The 18,295-nt window shown below is 49.1% G+C and overlaps 1 protein-coding gene and 1 long non-coding RNA gene across 2 annotated transcripts; both read left to right on the top strand.

The window, feature by feature from the left end:
* Nucleotides 1-456: 456 nt before the first annotated feature.
* IRF2BPL (interferon regulatory factor 2 binding protein like) lies at nucleotides 457-4,047 on the top strand. Its single transcript, XM_061367429.1, has one exon. It carries the CDS (start codon nucleotides 1,065-1,067, stop codon nucleotides 3,279-3,281), a length of 2,217 nt encoding a protein of 738 aa, XP_061223413.1. The 5' UTR covers nucleotides 457-1,064; the 3' UTR covers nucleotides 3,282-4,047.
* A 5,021-nt stretch (nucleotides 4,048-9,068) lies between these two features.
* Nucleotides 9,069-14,416, top strand: LOC133219857 (uncharacterized). The gene is made up of 2 exons (XR_009727547.1): nucleotides 9,069-9,470; nucleotides 13,919-14,416. It is a non-coding gene; the product is annotated as an uncharacterized LOC133219857 (long non-coding RNA).
* The last annotated feature ends 3,879 nt before the right edge of the window (nucleotides 14,417-18,295 follow it).

The following is an 18,295-nucleotide window of genomic DNA, read 5'->3' as shown; positions in this document are numbered from 1 at the left end:
CCGAGACACCCGGGTCGGGAACAAGCCCCGCACACACACACGCACGCACGCACGCACGCACACGCGCGCCGTCGTGCGCGCGCTCCCTGGCCGCGGCTCGCGGCGGGGCACCGCGGCGCAGGCAGGGGAGGGGAGGGGAGGAGGGGGCCAGGGCGCGAGCTGCATTCAGGTTTCCAAACATAGCCGGCAGCGCGGGCTGCCCGCGCGCTCCGCCGCGCTCCAGCTGCCGCCGGCCGCGCAGGGGCGGGCGCGGGCAGAGCGCCGGGCATGCGCGCGCCGCGCAACAAGTGGGCTCCGTGCCGGCGGCCGGGGGGAGGGGAGCGGCGAGCGGGCGCTCGGCGGTGACGCGGGGGCCCCGCCCGGGCGCAGCCGAGCCGGGAGCGCGGCGCGGAGGAGGGGAGGGGAGGGGCGGCGCGGCGCGGCGCGGGGGGAGCGCGGCGCGGCGGAGGGGGCGCGCAGGCACACGCGGCGGCGCGCAGCACCCCGCGCTCGGACTGCGAGCCGCGGCGAGGATGTGAGTGAGGAGCAGGCGGCGCCGCTTGCCACGCTGCTGCCGCCACCGCTGCCACCTCCGGGCCGCCACTACTCCGCCGGCGCTCGGGGAAGCCGCCGGCGGCGGGACCGGACAGCTCCGTGCTGGTATCCCTGTTTCGCTCGCGGCAGTGGATCAGCACGTAGCGAAGTGCGAGCTCGCGAGGCAGCCACGGCGGGTGGAAGGTGACCCCCCCATCTTCCTCCGTGCACCTCCGCCTCCTCCCGGAGGAGGAGCAGCAGCAGCGGAGAGCTAGAGAGCGCAGGGAAACAGAAGCGGCTAGAAGGCGACCCCCACCCAGCCCCCCGGAGGAGCGGTAGAAGTGGTTCCCACCCCACCGGGGAAGCAGCGGCAGGACCAGGTAAAAGAAGCCCTCTCCGGCAGCAGGAGAGAACTAAAAGCAGACGATCCCCCTGCTACAAGGGGCAACAGGATCAGGTACGGAGAGCCACCCCCCCTGCAGCCCGGGGGGGAAGACGGAGCCAGCCCCGACCCCGGCGGCAGCGGCAGCAGCTCCCCGGCCAGCAGCACCATGTCCGCCGCGCAGGTGTCGTCGTCCCGGAGGCAGTCTTGCTACCTGTGCGACCTGCCCCGCATGCCCTGGGCCATGATCTGGGACTTCACGGAGCCCGTCTGCCGGGGCTGCGTCAACTACGAGGGCGCCGACCGCATCGAGTTCGTGATCGAGACGGCCCGGCAGCTGAAGCGGGCGCACGGCTGCTTCCAGGACGGCCGCTCCCCGGGACCCCCGCCGCCGGTCGGCGTCAAGGCAGTGACGCTGTCCGCCAAAGAAGCGGCGGCAGCGGCGGCGGCCCAGCAGCAGCTCAACCATGTGGATGCCTCTTCCAAGGCAGCCTCGGCGGGGCTGACCCAGTCCAGTCTGGACCGCTACGGGCTCAGCGCCGCCGCAGCAGAGCAGCGCAGCCGTTTCGAGTACCCACCGCCGCCGGGCAGCCTGGGCGGCAGCCACGGCGCCCGTCTGCCCAACGGGCTGGGGGGGCCCAACGGCTTCCCCAAGCCGCCTGAGGACGGGCCGCCGGAGCTGAACCGGCAGAGCCCCAACTCCTCCTCCTCTTCCTCCTCCCGCCGCGGGGCGCACGGGGGGCTGGTGTCCGGCCTGCCCCCGGGGGCCGCCGGCGCCCAGATGAACGTGCCCCCAAACCTGCTGCCGCAGACCCTCCTCAACGGGCCCGCCGCCCCTGGCGTGGCGCTGCCCCCGCCGCACGGGGGCCTGAGCGGCCGCGGCGGCGGGGGCCCCCCGGCTCCCTCCGCCTCCTCCCAAGGGGGCACCTGCGGCGGTGGCGCCGGGGGAGGCGGTGGCTCGTCCTCCGAGGCCTGCGGCAAGCGGCCGGGCTCGGTGTCCAGTAGCGACCAGGAGCGGGAGCTGAAGGAGAAGCAGCGCAACGCGGAGGCGCTGGCCGAGCTCAGCGAGAGCTTGCGGAACCGGGCCGAGGAGTGGGCCAGCAAGCCCAAGATCGTGCGGGACACGCTGCTCACTCTGGCCGGCTGCACCCCCTACGAGGTGCGCTTCAAGAAGGATCACGCCCTGCTGGGCCGCGTCTTTGCCTTCGACGCCGTCTCCAAGCCGGGCATGGACTATGAGCTGAAGCTCTTTATCGAGTACCCCAGCGGCTCCGGCACCGTCTTCTCCAGCGCCTCCGGAGTGGCCAAGCAGATGTACCAGGACTGCATGAAGGACTTCGGTCGCGGCCTCTCCTCGGGCTTCAAGTACCTGGAGTACGAGAAGAAGCACGGCTCCGGCGACTGGCGGCTCCTCGGGGACCTGCTGCCCGAGTCCGTGCGTTTCTTCAAGGAGCTGGTGGGCGCCGACATGCTGCCGCAGCCCTACCTGGACGCCAGCTGCCCCATGTTACCCACGGCGCTGGTGAATCTCCCGCGGCCGGGGGCTGGGGCCGGCGGGGCGCAGGGCACGGCCGCCGCCTCCCGGGGACCCGGCGGTGGCGGCGGTGGCGGCGGCGGGGCGATGCGTAAGAGGAAAGCCTCTCCCGAGCCCTCGGACTCGGCCGAGGGGGCTCTGAAGCTCAGCGACGAGCAGCAGCGGCAGCAGTGGATGGCCAGCCAGAGCGAAGCGCTAAAGCTCACCATGTCGGCCGGGGGCTTCGGGGCGGTGCACGGCGGGGGCCCCCCGCCGCCGCCGCCGCCGCCCCTCGGGCCTCACTCCAACCGGACCACGCCGCCCGAGTCCGCCCCCCAGAACGGACAGTCCCCTATGGCCGCGCTCATGTCGGTGGCCGACACGCTGGGCAATGCCCACTCGCCCAAGGACGGCAGCTCGGTGCACTCCACCACGTCCACCCGCAGAAACAGCAGCAGCCCTGTGTCGCCGGCCTCGGTGCCAGGCCAGCGCCGCCTGGCCTCTCGCAATGGGGACATGAACCTACAAGTGGCCCCTCCTCCCCCCAGCGCCCACCCCGCCATGGACCAAGTGCATCCCCAAAACATTCCGGACTCCCCCATGGCCAACAGCGGGCCCCTGTGCTGCACCATTTGCCACGAACGCTTGGAGGACACCCACTTTGTTCAGTGCCCCTCTGTGCCCAGCCACAAGTTCTGCTTCCCTTGTTCCAGAGAGAGCATCAAGGCCCAAGGGGCGACTGGCGAGGTCTACTGCCCCAGCGGAGAGAAATGCCCCCTAGTCGGTTCCAATGTGCCTTGGGCGTTTATGCAGGGCGAGATCGCGACCATTTTAGCTGGGGACGTTAAAGTGAAAAAGGAGAGAGACCCTTGAGTAGGAAATCCAATCCCTTCAGACTCCTGAAGATGTAGAATTGTGAATATAACAAACTGCAAAAGTTAGTCTTATGTATAGACATTATTTTCGTCGTATGTTTCTATATTTTGAAACAAAGGTATGTACTCTTCTTCATTTGAAGGATAGAGCTGGTTTTTGTTAAACAGAATATAATATTGTTTGGTTACCACATAATACCTGTTCTCATTTCTTTGGCAGTGTGTTGGCTAGGTACAAAGTTAATAGCCCTTAGCGATTACCTGCTGCTGGTGTGTATTTTTGTAAATGTATGCACTTCTCTGAAAGAAGAAGAAAAAAAAAACCACAAAAAAAAGAAAAAAAATTTTGCCAAGGCCAGTGTTGATGCCTAAAAAATTGCTACAAAAATGGTGACAGCTTATGTTTGACAAGCCCTGAGTGTTAGTCTTTCACCTTCTTTTTTTTTTTTTTTTTTTTTGGTTGTTTTTTTTTCTGTTTGTTTGCAAAACGGTGGGGTGGCTCTTGGGGGAGGGGAGGGCGGTTTTTTTGTTGCAAGTTTGTAAGGAAAATGTTTCAGTTTGTTTCTATTGATCTGAACGTTTTTAATCTTCATGTGTTTTTTGTTTTTGCTTTTATTGATGCACGGATGCTTTTGAACAGTAGAGCAAAATGCTGTACATGAAAAACATGCTCTGTTTGTCCTTTATACATTTCTGTAGTTAACAGAACACTGTAATGTGCCTTGGAGCTTAGTAAATTGTAATAAATTCAATTGATATTAATACTTCTGGCGTAGCAAGTTTCATTTTTCTCAGAGCACAGGCAGCATGCATGAGCCATAGTGCCTCTTTAAAAGTCTCCATTAGCCCCTGAGCCTGCAGTTCCTCGTGATAATTGTGGCACTTGTACACACATTTTCACATATATATATGTAGTAAGATGATGATGTTGATGCTGTTATCAAACTTATCTAAATCTTGGCACTTTGCCTATTTACATTTCACCTTTAATGTTGCAGTAACAGTTGCTGACTAAGCATTTTCTATTTACTGTTTCTGCATCTCATTTCCTCCTCCCTTCTCCCCCCCACCCCAGCTCTCCAGCTGCAAACTGTTTGAAATACAGGATGCATCCATTGCCTGTGCAATTTAATATGGCTTCAGAACTGAAATTAAGCCCTCTTTCACAAAAAAAAAAAACCCAAACCCAGCGTCACATGGTTAATAACTTTAGTTGATTTTTGGTAGTGTTTGTCAAAGCTCGACATCAGCCATAGACTCCTGGTGAGGCAGCTCTGTAGTTGAGCACAGTGCAGAAAAGGGGAGTGGGAAATAACAGCTTCTGCAGTTGGTGTTGCAGCTGATGGGTAGCTACCCCATTTAGGCAGTGGCTTTCCATAACTGAGCTGGTGAACAAGTCAGGGGTTGTTCTGTGTTTTCAGATGAGGAAGCTTCCTTAAAGCACTGAAGTGTAACACTTTCCTTTTGGCAATGATCATATGGGATTCTTTGTATAATTAACTATTTTATGTGACATTGGCATTTTTTGGAGATAGAGGAGCAGTGCAATACCTGTTAGTTTATCAACAGGCAAAGTAAATACACAGGCCTTACACTAGGTAGAAAATGCAAACAAACCTAATATGAACTTTGTCCTTTCCAGTGAGGCAAGTGGAAGAAAGAGAGAAAACCCGAAACAAAACCAGCAGCTCTGCAGAAATCCTTTGCAGTTTGACCAGCAGAACACAGAGCTGTTCCAAATGCAACAGTGTCATAGGTTATGAGCGCTGAGTTTTGATGAATATTAAGGATCCCTACACTCCCGAAAGCCCTGAAACTGTAAAGAGAGGTGCTTTTTAAAAGTCTGGATGACATTTGGTATCTGCTTGCTCCTGAGACATTTTTCATCACTACTCCTGGTGGAAAGATGGGAAAAGCCTGGAGACTATATGCCTTGTGGCATGGATCTTTGCTCTCTTGTACACATACTCTGGCTATACTGGGTGGGTGGGTTATGTCTTGAGATTCCGTCTTTGCCATCACTATATCTGTGATTTCAGACAATGTCTTTATATTCTTTTTCTTTCCATTAAGTGATATAATGGTGCTTAAAAATCTTAGAGCATATTGCTCTTATGTAATGAATTGGAAGGAATAATGCAGGAAAAGGATGGTTTGAGTTAATTATTAGATCCAATGTATGCCTTTTGAGCTAATTATCTGATACGACCTATATGGTTTTTAGAGTGTAGATTTGTACTGATCCTATTCTCAATTATTTCTAAGAATGCAGTTCCCACATAGCAGTTTATTTTTAAATCATGAGATGGGGAGACTAACGTGGTGAGCTCATGACTGGCAGGGAGGAAAATTGTACACATGGATAACACTGGACTTTAAACCCAGTGAGGAGAGCAGTAACATTCGTGTGAATTGTAACTGCCATTAAAAGAGAAAAACTATTGGGTTTTCGAAGTTTAATTATGTCACAGAAGCGCAAATACTCTGATTTATATAAACAGAACTACTCCTGTAATCTTGAAATCAGTCATCAGCAGTTGGAGTTAGAGCCCCAGTTGGATTTCTTTAATTGCAGAGCATTCTTGAAAAGCTCTTACCAGTCAGAATTTTGGAAACATAAGCCCACTTAGGAGACTCATCCATTTGATTTTTCAGTGGCAAAGGAAAGGTAAGGGGCAGTAGACATAGGTGGAAAATAAGCTTGAAGTGAATTGTAATAATGCAGTTAATTAAAGTTAACCGTAGCTACGGGGCATTTGCTGTGTAGAGGTTTTTTGTAACCATGTGACCTTTTCCTTTACTCTGGCTCATTAAGCAGCCAGTCTGGGCGTATTAGGGAGTACTGCTTTGAACCCACTCCATAGGTTCCTCTCTTTCTGAAGATGTTCACAGCTGACAAACAAGCTGTAACCTTTCTTCAAAATAGAGGAAAAGGGAGCTGGGAGTGGGTCTGCTGTGCAGAGATCCAGCTGATGGCTGTGTTTCACAGTAATGCTCCCCTCCCCCATATTTGCCAGTTATTTAAGGTAAAGCCCAGTGTTTGCTTCAATAAATTGTGTAAGTGAATTTATTTGTCCAGGTGGTCATTTGTTGTGCTCTCTTTCCTTCTGGTTATGGGGAAGTATTTAAATAGTTTATTTTCCCAAGGAGGGTTGATTCTTTTTTTCCTTTTTTTTTTTTTTCCAGTTAGATTATTCTGGACATTTCTTTTAATAGCCTTGTAGCCTATTTTCTAAGAAATGGGTTAGAACATGTGTGTCACTGGATGTTTGTTTTTTAAGCGTTGGCAGCTCTCTGTGAGTTGGAGATGGAAGTGTTTGTGCAGTGAGGAGATGCTGTGTCCGTTTGGGGGAAATACTACACAGTTTCATCAGGAGCTGAAACTCACCAATGCTAACTGGTCATTAGTACAAACCTTGTAATCTTTATTTGCTTCGCAATGTTGTGTGTATGAGCATATCCTCCCCCCCCCCCCTTCTAACATTTGAACTCCAAACTAGTCAGGACTAACATTGTTTTGAAACTGCAATCTCTTCAAATAGGCTGGCTGCCAGCATAGCTTTGCAGAGCTGCAGCAGTCACTGGAAAAAAGGGTTGTCTGCTTCTTTACATGTCTTGGGAGCTGAGTTTTTTCTTCCCCTCAAGGGAAAGGGCTTTGTCTCCTCAGAACACTCAGGTTCCCAGCTTACTATGCAGTAGTAGCTCTGCAGCTTCCCTCTTCCCTAGGTCTTGCCATTTTCTTCTATTTTGCTGTATGCAGCCATTCTCCATTCATAGTAGGTTGGTTCGTGTTGTGCATTAGCAGCCTCCTTCTCTGCCAAAGTGACACATCCTGTAGATTTGCAGCAGAGTACTGAACTGTCACTGTAATGCTGAATCTTGTAAGGCTATTATTGAAGCAGAACAGCTTCCCCCTTGGCGTTCCGCCATTGGAATCCATTACAGCATGCATTTTCTACCCAAAACATAGCTTTATACCTACGTAGTTGTCCTTACAACCATACCCTGGAAGATGGAGAAGGCATAGTTATACCCCCCTGTAGAGAAATAGGTGCCACCGGGTTTGTTTTCCAAGCGTCTGAAAACCATGCACTGAGCTTGTGTTGTTTCAGCCCCTGCCTTAAAACCTGTAATGCAGACTGGGAAGGGGAACACTATACTGATGGGATGATACAAAAAGAACTACAAACAAGTTTTCTTCTCTGCTGTATGTCTTAAAAGAAGAATTAGGTCTATGTACTGAGCGAGGCTACTACTGGGCTTCTCCGACGAGCCAGCCGAACATCTCCCTCTCTGTGTGTTTGCCACAGGGCAGCCCAACCCCATGCTGCTGGCTCTGACTGGGAGGCTCTGCAGGAGCCCAGCTCTTCTCCCTAGGAATGGGATCGCCTACTGAGAGAACAAACACGGAAGATTACGTGTCATTGCAAGTTTCTGACAGCAAACCCACTCTTTCAGCCATTCAGGGAACTAGAGTGAAAAGCACAAGGGCGCAGTTAGACATGTGAATGGGAGGGGGGGGGGAATGCTCGTCACTAGTCTGGCCGGCCAGTACGGTGTCTGACTGGTTGGACTGGCTGAGCCACTTGCGGCTAGGTAGGTTCAAGATTGCAGTGCCTTACTACTGTGCTTGGCTTGACGGAATGAGCCAGCCACGCTGGTATCAGTGCGCGCTGCTGACAGCGGCTGCAGTTGCCCTGAAGTGTATCCCTTCTCCTTCACTACCACCCAGCCCGCAGCCCTGCCGGCTGCCCGGCCCTGCGTGCTGCAGGGCTGCGAGCACCCTCCCGTCGCTGCTGTGCGCCGGCCCTTCCCGATGCGCCCTTGTAAGGTTGTTTGGAGGCGGTGGGAGCAAGGGTGGAGGTGAGGAAGGTCAAGCTTCTTAGGTTTCAGCTGATTTGGCAGCCGCTCACAGCTCTCCCTCCCTCCCCCCCCCAATCCACCGTAGCTCTGCGCGGCCATATGCACTCGCTGCTTTTATGACCCTTTGCAAAGAAATCTCAGAGATGTAAGCTGCTTGTTGTAGGATGGCAACATATCTTCAGGAAAACACCCCCTTTCCGACACCGATGAGTTTTAACACCGAGAAGACTGTGTGTTCCCTTATCCCCAAAGCGCTGGAATAGGGAGCTGCCTCTTTCTCGCCACCTGGCACAGCAGCACTGGGTGTGCCAGGGCTGCCGCCTCCCCCAGCCTGCTGCACTGGGGTCTTCTCTATTTCTTGGCTAGCGTGAAGGCCCTTTGCTTTGTTCAGTGCTCTGTAAACCTGGCAACCCCACCACAGCACGGAGCTGCTTGGCACGGCTCCGGCGTGGCAGCTCAGGCAGGGACTGGGTGGGAGGCGGCGAACCGAAGCTGGCTGAACTGAACTTAACCGAACTGAACCAGGCCGGGCCGGGGAGGTGGCTCAGGGCCGCCATAGCATATAATTGCCGCTAGCCTGGGCCCGGCCTAGACGGCCATGTGATCCCTTCCCTGCCTGCCTGCCCGCCCGCCTCTGCGCAGGGGAGGGGAATGGGGACATGAAACATGCCTGTGCAGCTTCAAGGAGCCGAGCAGAATTCCCCACTGTCATCATCCTCCTCCCTCCCTGCAGGCTGCCAGAGGGGAGGGCTGATTACAGCTCCGCTATTGTTCAAGTAACCTACAAATGGATTTGCATGGAGGCAGGTTGGGAGGGGCAGAGGGGTGGGATTTATTAGCAGCAGCTAAATTCGTCGGGATTACTATTAGTCTGAGAGCTTCTCAATGGGAATGATCCCTGGGTGAGTGGTGGGGTGGAGGGGAGTGACTGGAAAGCTCCTTTTCTGCAAGTAGGTGAAGGGGTGGCTGGCTCCAGCCCGGGGGCGGGCAGTCAGGGTGCAGCTGGCTGGGGACGGCGCTTCACCTCGGTTTAAACTGTAACCCTCTATTCCGAGCACGCAGCTCCTGGCAGCGCCGCTCATACCAAAGCCTTGACTCAGGGTTATCTGCATGCTGGGTAAGAAGCAGCGTCACCAGAGGAATGTGCAGAGAAAGCAGCCATGCTGCTGCAAGCCTCCGCTCGCTCCCCAGGCAAATCACGGATTTAACAGCGTGTTCCTGCCTCTGGGCCTCTGACGGCTAGCGAGGGGTAGGGAGCTGGTCCCGGGAGCAGGGCTGCCCCAAGTCTGTCTGGAAGCCAAAATAGCATTTTGTCCTTCCATAAGTAAGTGCTTTTTATGTACAGCTGGCTGGGACTTTGCTAGCCATAATCGAGGGCTGCGCCCAGGAAAGGGTGAAGTTTCTACGTTACTTTATCTGTTTTCCAGATGGGTAATCTCAAGTGTTTTAGCCAAGGTCACATGGCAAACGCCTATCAGAATGAGGGAGACCATGGCCTTTGGTTAGTGCCAAACTGCTTGCCTCCCTTCCTCTGGGATAAAAGCGTTTTGTCACAGTGACTCTGTACAGCTGGACTCAAAAGCACTTATGCAACGCAGGTGTTCGGGAACAGCAGTGCTCAGTGCCAGGTTATTTGCCTGTAGCCTGTGTCCTTCCCTGAGATAGCTCCAAGGCTAGAGGCTGTTGCTGTTCTTACTGATGCAACGTACCAAGGGCTGGGGTGAAGGAGAGTGCATACCTGTGTGTTAGAGGTAGAAGCTCCCCTTTGGCTATGATGGAGAATGAGCACAGCACAGCCAAATCGAAGACAGGAGGGGGTTGCTTTGAACTGCTATATTCTGGACCTATGTGAGGCAATCTTACTCTTCACTGCATGCATCATGGTAACTAACAAGAAACAAGATCACAGCGTAGCCCGGGGTTTCATGTGAACATGTCCAGGCTGGCACATGGTTGGGATAAGGACAACGAGCTTTTGTGGATGCGAATTGTGTTGGAGCTAGGGGGAGAACTAGGGAGGGAGTGGAAAGCCTGAATATCTGGTCTGCTGCAGACCACTGACTTGAAGATGTTGCAAGCTTATTTGATCTAGCTTGATATGCTATACATTTTTCTCTTAGAAGTCTCTTCCTCGGTGTCTGTAACTTATTTCTGTAAAATAAAAAGAGAAAGTACAAAACATCTAGGATTAAAACGGCTGAAAGAGCTCTCATCTTCGTGCAACAGTAAGCTTGGGAGTATTTTTTATTACTTGCTCAGTGGTGTTGATGGGCTTGACTCCCTGTTACATGTAAAGATAATTCCTCCCTGAAGAACTCAGACTGCACTGATAAGAAAGGCCAGTTGGTGCATCTATTTTATCCCACCTCCTTCAGTGAAAAATTATGCCACGTATCTTATCAAAAGGATGCAGCCTTTCAAGAGCTGTACCTTGTTAAGAATACAGACTCATTTTTGGCAAACGTTTGGTGTGGGTTTGAGTGGTGCTCTCTGTCCTCCACACACCCCTCACTGCAGTCAGTTCTCCTGTTCATCCAACTGCACTCATTCAGCTGTACTCATTGCATCATTTCTGCTGGAGGTGAGGCAGCAAGAGGTGCAGCCATCAGGGTAATGTAAGTTGTGTCATCTGTGGACATGTAGTCACATTGTGCTAACAAGGAGCTGTAGCCTAAGAGAGATTCATTAGTCAGCATCCTTGATAGGATGTCTAGTGGCTTGTGTGCCAGTTAAATACCAGGAAATGATGCAGAAATTCCCATGCTCTTGTGTACCTGTCTTTCCTCATGCTTAGAAGAGACAACAGCATTTCGTGGGAACTCCACTGCTTGGTACAAAGAGCAGTTCCTTTCAGCTTTTTGCATGATTAGCTGCAGTCCCTGCCTAGATCCTCCTTGTTCTGATGGCTGGATTTTTACAGCAGTGTGTTGTGCGTATTTTGCAAGTCACAACTTGAAACTTCTTCCTTGCAGAAGGTTCTGTCATTTGGAGGAACCCCACCCTGCTCTTCCTTGAAGATGTGCAATCCCAGGCTGTGTTGGAGCACGCCTGGGGAGGCAGGTGCAGCCTGGCTGGATCCTCCACATTGCCTACAAATAAACACTGTTTAAACAAATTGGACTAATAAGAACATTCAAGATTCAAGTAATAATCAGGACAGGTTTTGCTCTGCAGTCTTCATTCCATGCTTTTCCCATTCCCTCTCCCTCTGAGCTGTAATCCAGAATATATGACATGATCATGTTGCTATGGAAATCAATTACAACGTAACTCTATAGGACTGTATAACAGTAACAGTTGTTAATAGCACCTCTGTTGAAAACAACATCAGGTTAAAGTTACTTTTAAACACCCCACATTTCCTTCCTGCTGGTGCAAACAAAGAGTTACATAAAGTTAAAGATTTGTTTTTTAATATTTTAAAGAAAAAAAGAACCTTCCAGCATAGAGCCTTTAAACACAGTTTTATTCTTCCTTATTCAGATTTGCGCAGCAGTTGTGTAGCTGTCAGGTCTGTCTTCCATACCAGAAAACATGGCAAACGCTTAAAGCTAGTATGAGTTCTTCAAACCTCAGAAATAAGGGACCAGACAAGAGCAAGATTATTTCTCTGCTCAACATAGGCCATTTATGCTTCTGTCTCAGTCCAAGTCTGTGGGAACTGTAGGCTGTCACCTGATCTACAGAGTTTCCTCCTCTCTGTAGTCACCCGGTTCCTTCCCAGTGCTGCCCATTACTTGCTGCAAGCATTTAAGGGATTAGTCCTCAGCAGCAACACACTGGTAACCTCAGGGTCTTGTCCAGACTAGTTCTAGTTTGATGGGGACCTATTTCATTACCACACAGACTTCTCAATGATGTTCTGTTTCAGGGTTGTCAAGTCTTTATACTGATACACCAGCTTTCCTTGATACTTAAAGATGTATGGGCCTGGGTAGCTCTTTTTACTAAGCTTCTTAAGCCTTTCTGGCTGTTGTTCCCTAAGGAAGCGTGGCAATGCAGTCGCCAGACTTCCCTTGGTTTTTCATTTGGGCAGCAGTGGAGTACCCACACAATTTCAGACCATGTGGTCTCAATTCAACATTTTACCCCTCACTCGCTACTCAAGACTTTCTCTTGCTGCCTCATGCAGGAAGCTGCTGTGTTGAGCAGAGACTTCCACCCATGGCTCGAATGGCACATGACATATCTGTATATGCTGGGCACATTTCTACATGTGTAGAGATTCTACATGTGTACATTTCTACATGTACAGAGAACAGTCCCTTCGTATGTGCAAGTTTGCATACCAGCTGCTTGGTACTGGAGTTCTCTACTCTCAGGGGAACCTTCTGTAAGCTGATATAGGACTAATAATTCTTCTAAAGCTTTTTGGCAAGTTCCAAGTCTTCCTTGCCTTCTGTAGAAGAATGCTCTAGTCTGTCTCATGAATTCATTCCCTCCATCTCTGTTTCCTCAATCATGTTACTTGCAGAGGAGTGCCCAGAGTGGCAGTAGGTTTAAGCTCTAGCAGCAGACCCTGCGGATGTCATTCCAAGGCCACCATTCTCATCTCTGAACATACAGGTAGTGATGTTCCCTGGCTGCTTCACTGCTGTAACTGAGCACATTCCCCATGAATGTAAGCCAGATGCAGTGAATGACAGCATGCCTCTGGAGCCCGTCTCAGCCTGGCCAGAACAAGAGCCAAATAGCTCAACACTGTTTGCTGCGTGCCCCTCTCTATTGGAGGAGGTTCTCTGTGGCTACTCAATTTTAACCCTCCACACCAGCAGCACTAGGCATTCAGAGATGCAGATGGGCATTTGAAGGTAATCTTTTAGGTCCATCAGCACAGAGCTAAGCCAGCCCAAACTACCTTTTGCAAGTCCAGCAGTACTACCCAGACCCCATGTCAGCAATCTCTCCTGCTGAGGTGCAAGCTGCACTTCCTGTTGCTTTTGTTGACTCTGCAGGAGGAGTGCCTGGTCTGCTGCTGGATTTTCAGCTGCAGATAGAGGTTCCCATCTTTCTCCCTCACAACAGAAGAATCCATTGAGCTGTATCTACCTATTGGTTTGGCCATTATCTTCTATGTAGATGCTTTAGTTTTCTCTTAGTGATACAGTCCATTTGCCTGCCAACATGCTTCATGGTGCACAAGCTGGCTTACTTTCCCCAAAGATTATTCTGTTTTAGGGTCCCAAATCTGTTCAGTCAGCAGTTTGTCCCCCTTTGAGCATATAGCTTGAGGGGGCTGTTTGCCACCACAAGGCAAATCACACAAACTCACCTATTTAATTTGCTCCTGCCACTAATTCCTTGCATAATTCCTCTGATTCCTTCCCTGCTAGGTTCAATAACCTTAGAGAGCTGGTTTGCTCCAGATCCACGGGTTCTTAGAGAGGTAGGTTACACTCAGCAGTTTGTTTGCAAATACATAGAGGATTTGTATATGGTATAAGCACAGCATCTCCTACAAACTGCTTTTTTTCCTCTTCAGGAATTTGTGAGGTTAAATTAGGCATGTGTAACAAACACAAATGATGAAAGGCCTTGAGTCATTTATGAGTATCGTTGTTTATTTGGAAGTGTGATAGATGTTGGGTTTAGAATGAAGTACACCTTACTTGGGACACAAGAACTACTGCTGGGTTTTAGCCCCATGGCTTGAAATACATGTGACTTACAGATAGACTTACATTCTTGGCCTTCATGACTTTCAGTGCCTCTTACAAATGCTTGAACTTACAAAGGTGGTGCTGACTTGCTACTGTATTTATTTCCTTATAGAAATGAAATTGCTGAGTGTGGTAAGGAATGGTTGCTGTCAGGGAAGATCAAGAAATGGAAATGTACCCCTTTTGGGACATATGTCAAGGAGATCTGGAGACCCTTAGCCTGAAATAGAGGATGAAGGAAGAACAAGTGCCAGAGGCAAAGGCAATAAAGGAAAACTAGACAAGCTCTATCCTTCAGCAGGCAGGGGTGAAAAAGAGGGAGACATGCAGAATTTTCTGGTTTAAAAGGGAGATATTCTGAAGCTGTTAGAATGGACCTGCAAACAAGAACCAAATGGTTACAGTTATGAGCAGAAAAACTTTGCAAAGCAGCAGAGGCACTGGAAATAAAATTGGTATTTGACCAGTAGGTTGTGAGGTGAAGAGTCCCTGCTACTGATTCATCCATGAGTAAGAAACAGTGAGAAGTTCCTGAAATAAGAGGCAGCAGATCATCAACAGCAAAGTTGCCACAAGATGATGGCTCTTAAATGTGGATCTTGTCAAATATCTTGATGGTCTTTGTTGTTATTGTCTTGTATGAGCCAAAGATGTGCAACATATTTTTCAGAAGACAAAGAGGTGGTCTTTTAGAAATGCTTACAATTTGAATATTAAGGAGAAGAAACAAGAGTGGATGTTGAAAAGTTTGAAAATACTGTTTAAGCATAAAATAATCAAACCAGTAGCACTTGGCACACTGGTGATAGGTGAATGAGCCAGATAGCAGCAGGGGAAATCTATGGCATACATAGCTGTGCACACTGGGAGGAAAACATTTTCCTCAGCATTTTGCCTAGCTTTCAATTAAAGGTATCAGAATATTTGAGGAAGACCTGATTGCCACTTGATAAGTAACTGGAAGCTCACCTCTGTAAAATGGACATCTTTGATCAGAAAGCAAATGCCAGGATGCATAAGGAATGAAATACTGAATCCTGTGTGAAGCTTTGTATTGCCATTATAGACACCAACGATGTGCCTGTATCTGAAAGAGAATTGGTGACCCTGTCTTAAAAAATACAATGAACCACTTAAAGGGGTTTGAGATAAGCCCATGAGAACAGAGACATGCAAAAATGTCTCTGCACCACAGCAGAAGTGCAGTTATTGTTTATTTATTTTATAGCTAAAGCGCCTTAGTATGCATAAGGCTTTGTAGACAGGATAAGTCTGTGCCTGAGGAGTTTGCCTTCTGAGCAAGACAGAATGAAGCAAAGGGAATTGTGTTAGTACATGTGCAGAGCAGCGGGAGGCAGAGAGAGCCACGGGAGGGGAGAGGTCAGGGTCAAGGGTGTCAGCAGAGCCCTCCCAGCATAGGCACTCACCTTCCAGTAAGGCAGTCCCCTCTGGCATTGCTATGCAGAGGGAAAGCTGCTTGTTCCATTATCTGTGAGGTGTGACCTGTCTGCTTACAACTGCAGTCCTGTAGGAAATACCCTCCAGACTCCACAGAGTCTGTCTTCACTGGCTTCTTTTCCTACATACGCAGCTGCTTATACAGCAGCTCCATATTTATATGCACAGAAAAGCAAACTGGATTGTACAAACAGCAAAAAAAAATAATCAGTGAATATTTGAATTCAAATGCAAATGGGGGGGCATCTCTGTTGCGATTCTTTATTATTTATGCACTTGAGATTTATTTGTGCAGATAAATTTTAAGTCAAATTCTAAATGTGAAAAAAGTGGAATTGCACATTTTATTGTAAAATTCATGGGAAGTTACCAAGCACGGTAGAAAATCGGTATCATTTGATATATGTAATTAGCCAGCACATCAGCAGACCTAGAAATGTTCACCAAAGAGACTAATCATTTTAAGTGATGAAAACTTGAGTATTTCCTAATCCAGTTGCAGCTAATTTCAGAACAGAAGAAAATAATATTAATAGAATATGGTTTTGTTGCATATTACTTGCTCAGTTCTAACATTATGTATGCAAATCAGGTAATTTTGTACCTAATTGCCTGATTTGCATGCATAAATGTAGGTTGCACATGTGCAAATTATTTCATTGAAATGTAGTATATGCTTAATATATACAGTGGCTGAAAAACTTGAATCTTTATATGTGGATCACTCAGAATTTTCGCTTCAGGAAAAGCAAAGTTTGTCACCAGTTTTGGAGGCCAGATAAAGTAGGTAGGCTGCTTTGGGTGATTTTGCAGGTGCAGTCACCCTGGAGCTGTTCATTTGTCTTGAGAAATGAGCAATGATATGAATACCCAGGGAGATAAGTAAATAAAAGGGATCCTGTTGCTTTAAATGCCATGAGAAAATCACAGAAAAATATGACACTTGCCAAGTGGAAAAAGGACAGAATCACTCAGAAGGAACTGTGGCCTTCGAAGCGTAAGATGGTTTAACAGACATGAAACCTAAGATGGAAAGTGTAGAAATACGGTACTAAAATCTAACTGCATTAAAATTTTTTTCAGGTAATTTCATGGCTATGAAAGGAATTGGACTGACAGTTCTTGTGAATGAAGTTATGAGACCACAGGCAAGGAACAGAAAACCTTTTGTTCTGCCGTGTCATGTGTTCCACCTCTGATCTGGAAGAGAGGGAAGTCCTGGACCTGGAAATTGAGCAGAAAAAGGAACAGTCAGGCTCAAGCCTGTTTCAGTACAGGTCTCTTTGTGGAGCTCCCAGTGCTAGGACTGGGTGCGTTGTCACCAGCAGTTTTCATAACAATGTGGAAGGGCAGGAAGTGTCCCTGAGAAAGGGAACTAAAATTACCAACAGCATTTTTTACTGTGGCATCATCTGTAGTCTAATAAACAGTGGGAGGCTGTTTTCTCCCTATTACTCAGAACTCCTCTGCAAGCTTTATTTGCATACACATGGGTGACAAATACTACTAAAATAAGCACGCAGAAAAATCAGAGGCAATTTGGAGGCACATATGGACTCACAGTTCCAAATTCTCATTCACACTAGTATGAAGTGCAAGCAGGGTCAAAACAGGTATGGTATATGCTCCTTTCAAGGTTCCTTCAGGCTGGCAAGAACTGTAAAGAGTTATGGATGTAAACTAGAATTTGGCACAAAATACCTTTCTATCCATCTAAGGGCAGGTTTGTCATAGACCTGCTGACATGAGTATGATAGCAAATGATACCTGACCAGCTTAGCTTTGCTAGCAAGAACTTCTAGGGTTGATGTGTTTATAATGGCAAACCCATGCTTTTCTTAGAATAGGGGAGTTTTCTTGAGAAACAAGCTGGTGAAAATGTTACTCTCTGTCAGAAGATACAGGCAAGGAGGGGAAGGTAAGCAGGGCTGGAAAGCATGTTTGTATGGTGTGACTCAAGCCTGTGCTCTGCCTGGAGAGTCGCGGGAGAGCTGGTGCCACAGCTTCTTTAGTCTCCTCACTAGAGAACCTTCTCCTGATACCGCAGATGTACAACTTGCTTGAGTAAGCTCTGACTACGTCTGTAGTGCCTTTGCAGGTTACCTAATCTGGAGAATGCTTCCTAATGCAGACTTGACTTTCATCTCCCTTTTTTGCTCCCAGGTGTACAAAGCGGTTTGGATGTAAATGAGAATCAAACTCACCTTCTTTCCTTCAGAACAGCACATGTAGAGGTTTGTACAAAATAAATAAACTCAGACCCTGGGCTGTATTCCCAGCTCACTCTCTTGAGTGTTTAGCTGAAGCGCAACTTCTGTTAGATCAGAGAGATGCTCTGTTATTTGACTAAATACTGATATTTCTACTTATTTTCATTCCATCATAGAGTAAAGGACACTTTCTATTTTCCAGTGTTTTCAGTAGGATTGAAAAGCACTGCCTGAAAAGCACTTAAATCTTGGAGATTGAAGGTTTCTTGTTTTTCACAGAATGCATATAGCTTGGGTAATACTAACTTCCTCCTCTTAACAGCTTCCCCTTCCTCCCCACTTCAGTGTTCAGAATTGATTCCATTCTTGATCTCTTTTCTGAGCCTTTTACTTTGGGTGTTTTCTGCAACTGAGGCAATTACTGCCTGTTGCAACGCAGGGTTTCGTGGTGGGCAGCAATTCCGTGAAACTGAACTGAAACTGCGAGTCCATCTCAACAGAGCATACAGAACAGGCACTGTATTTCAGCGGCCAGCAGCCTAGACAGAGGAGGCACATCGCATACCCTGCTCCCTGAACCATTGCTTCCCACAAAGCAAGGCCCCCAGGAAGGGGTTGACACCGTAAGTGTACTAGGACAGGACAAACTTATACCAGAATCCCAGAAGAAGAAGAGCATTTGCATTGTTCGTCTGTTTGTTGTCGCCTTGGAGATTACTTCAGTTTCTTGACTCAGATCTTACATTGGTTCATAATACATTAATACTACGTTTTTGCAGAGAAGTACATCTTCCTCCTGGTTGCCTTTTTTCCCCCCTTTC

The sequence above is a fragment of the Neopsephotus bourkii genome, unplaced genomic scaffold, assembly GCF_033783945.1.
Source record: "Neopsephotus bourkii isolate Nb327-2 ecotype Australia unplaced genomic scaffold, CSIRO-AGI_Nbou_v1 NB_1376, whole genome shotgun sequence".
Classification (NCBI taxonomy): Eukaryota; Metazoa; Chordata; class Aves; order Psittaciformes; family Psittacidae; genus Neopsephotus; species Neopsephotus bourkii.
This window is presented reverse-complemented; position numbering and strand designations above follow the sequence as displayed.

Bases quoted from the DNA above. Each gene is read 5' to 3' on its own strand.
- IRF2BPL (XM_061367429.1), top strand. From the start codon at position 1,065: ATGTCCGCCGCGCAGGTGTCGTCGTCCCGGAGGCAGTCTTGCTACCTG.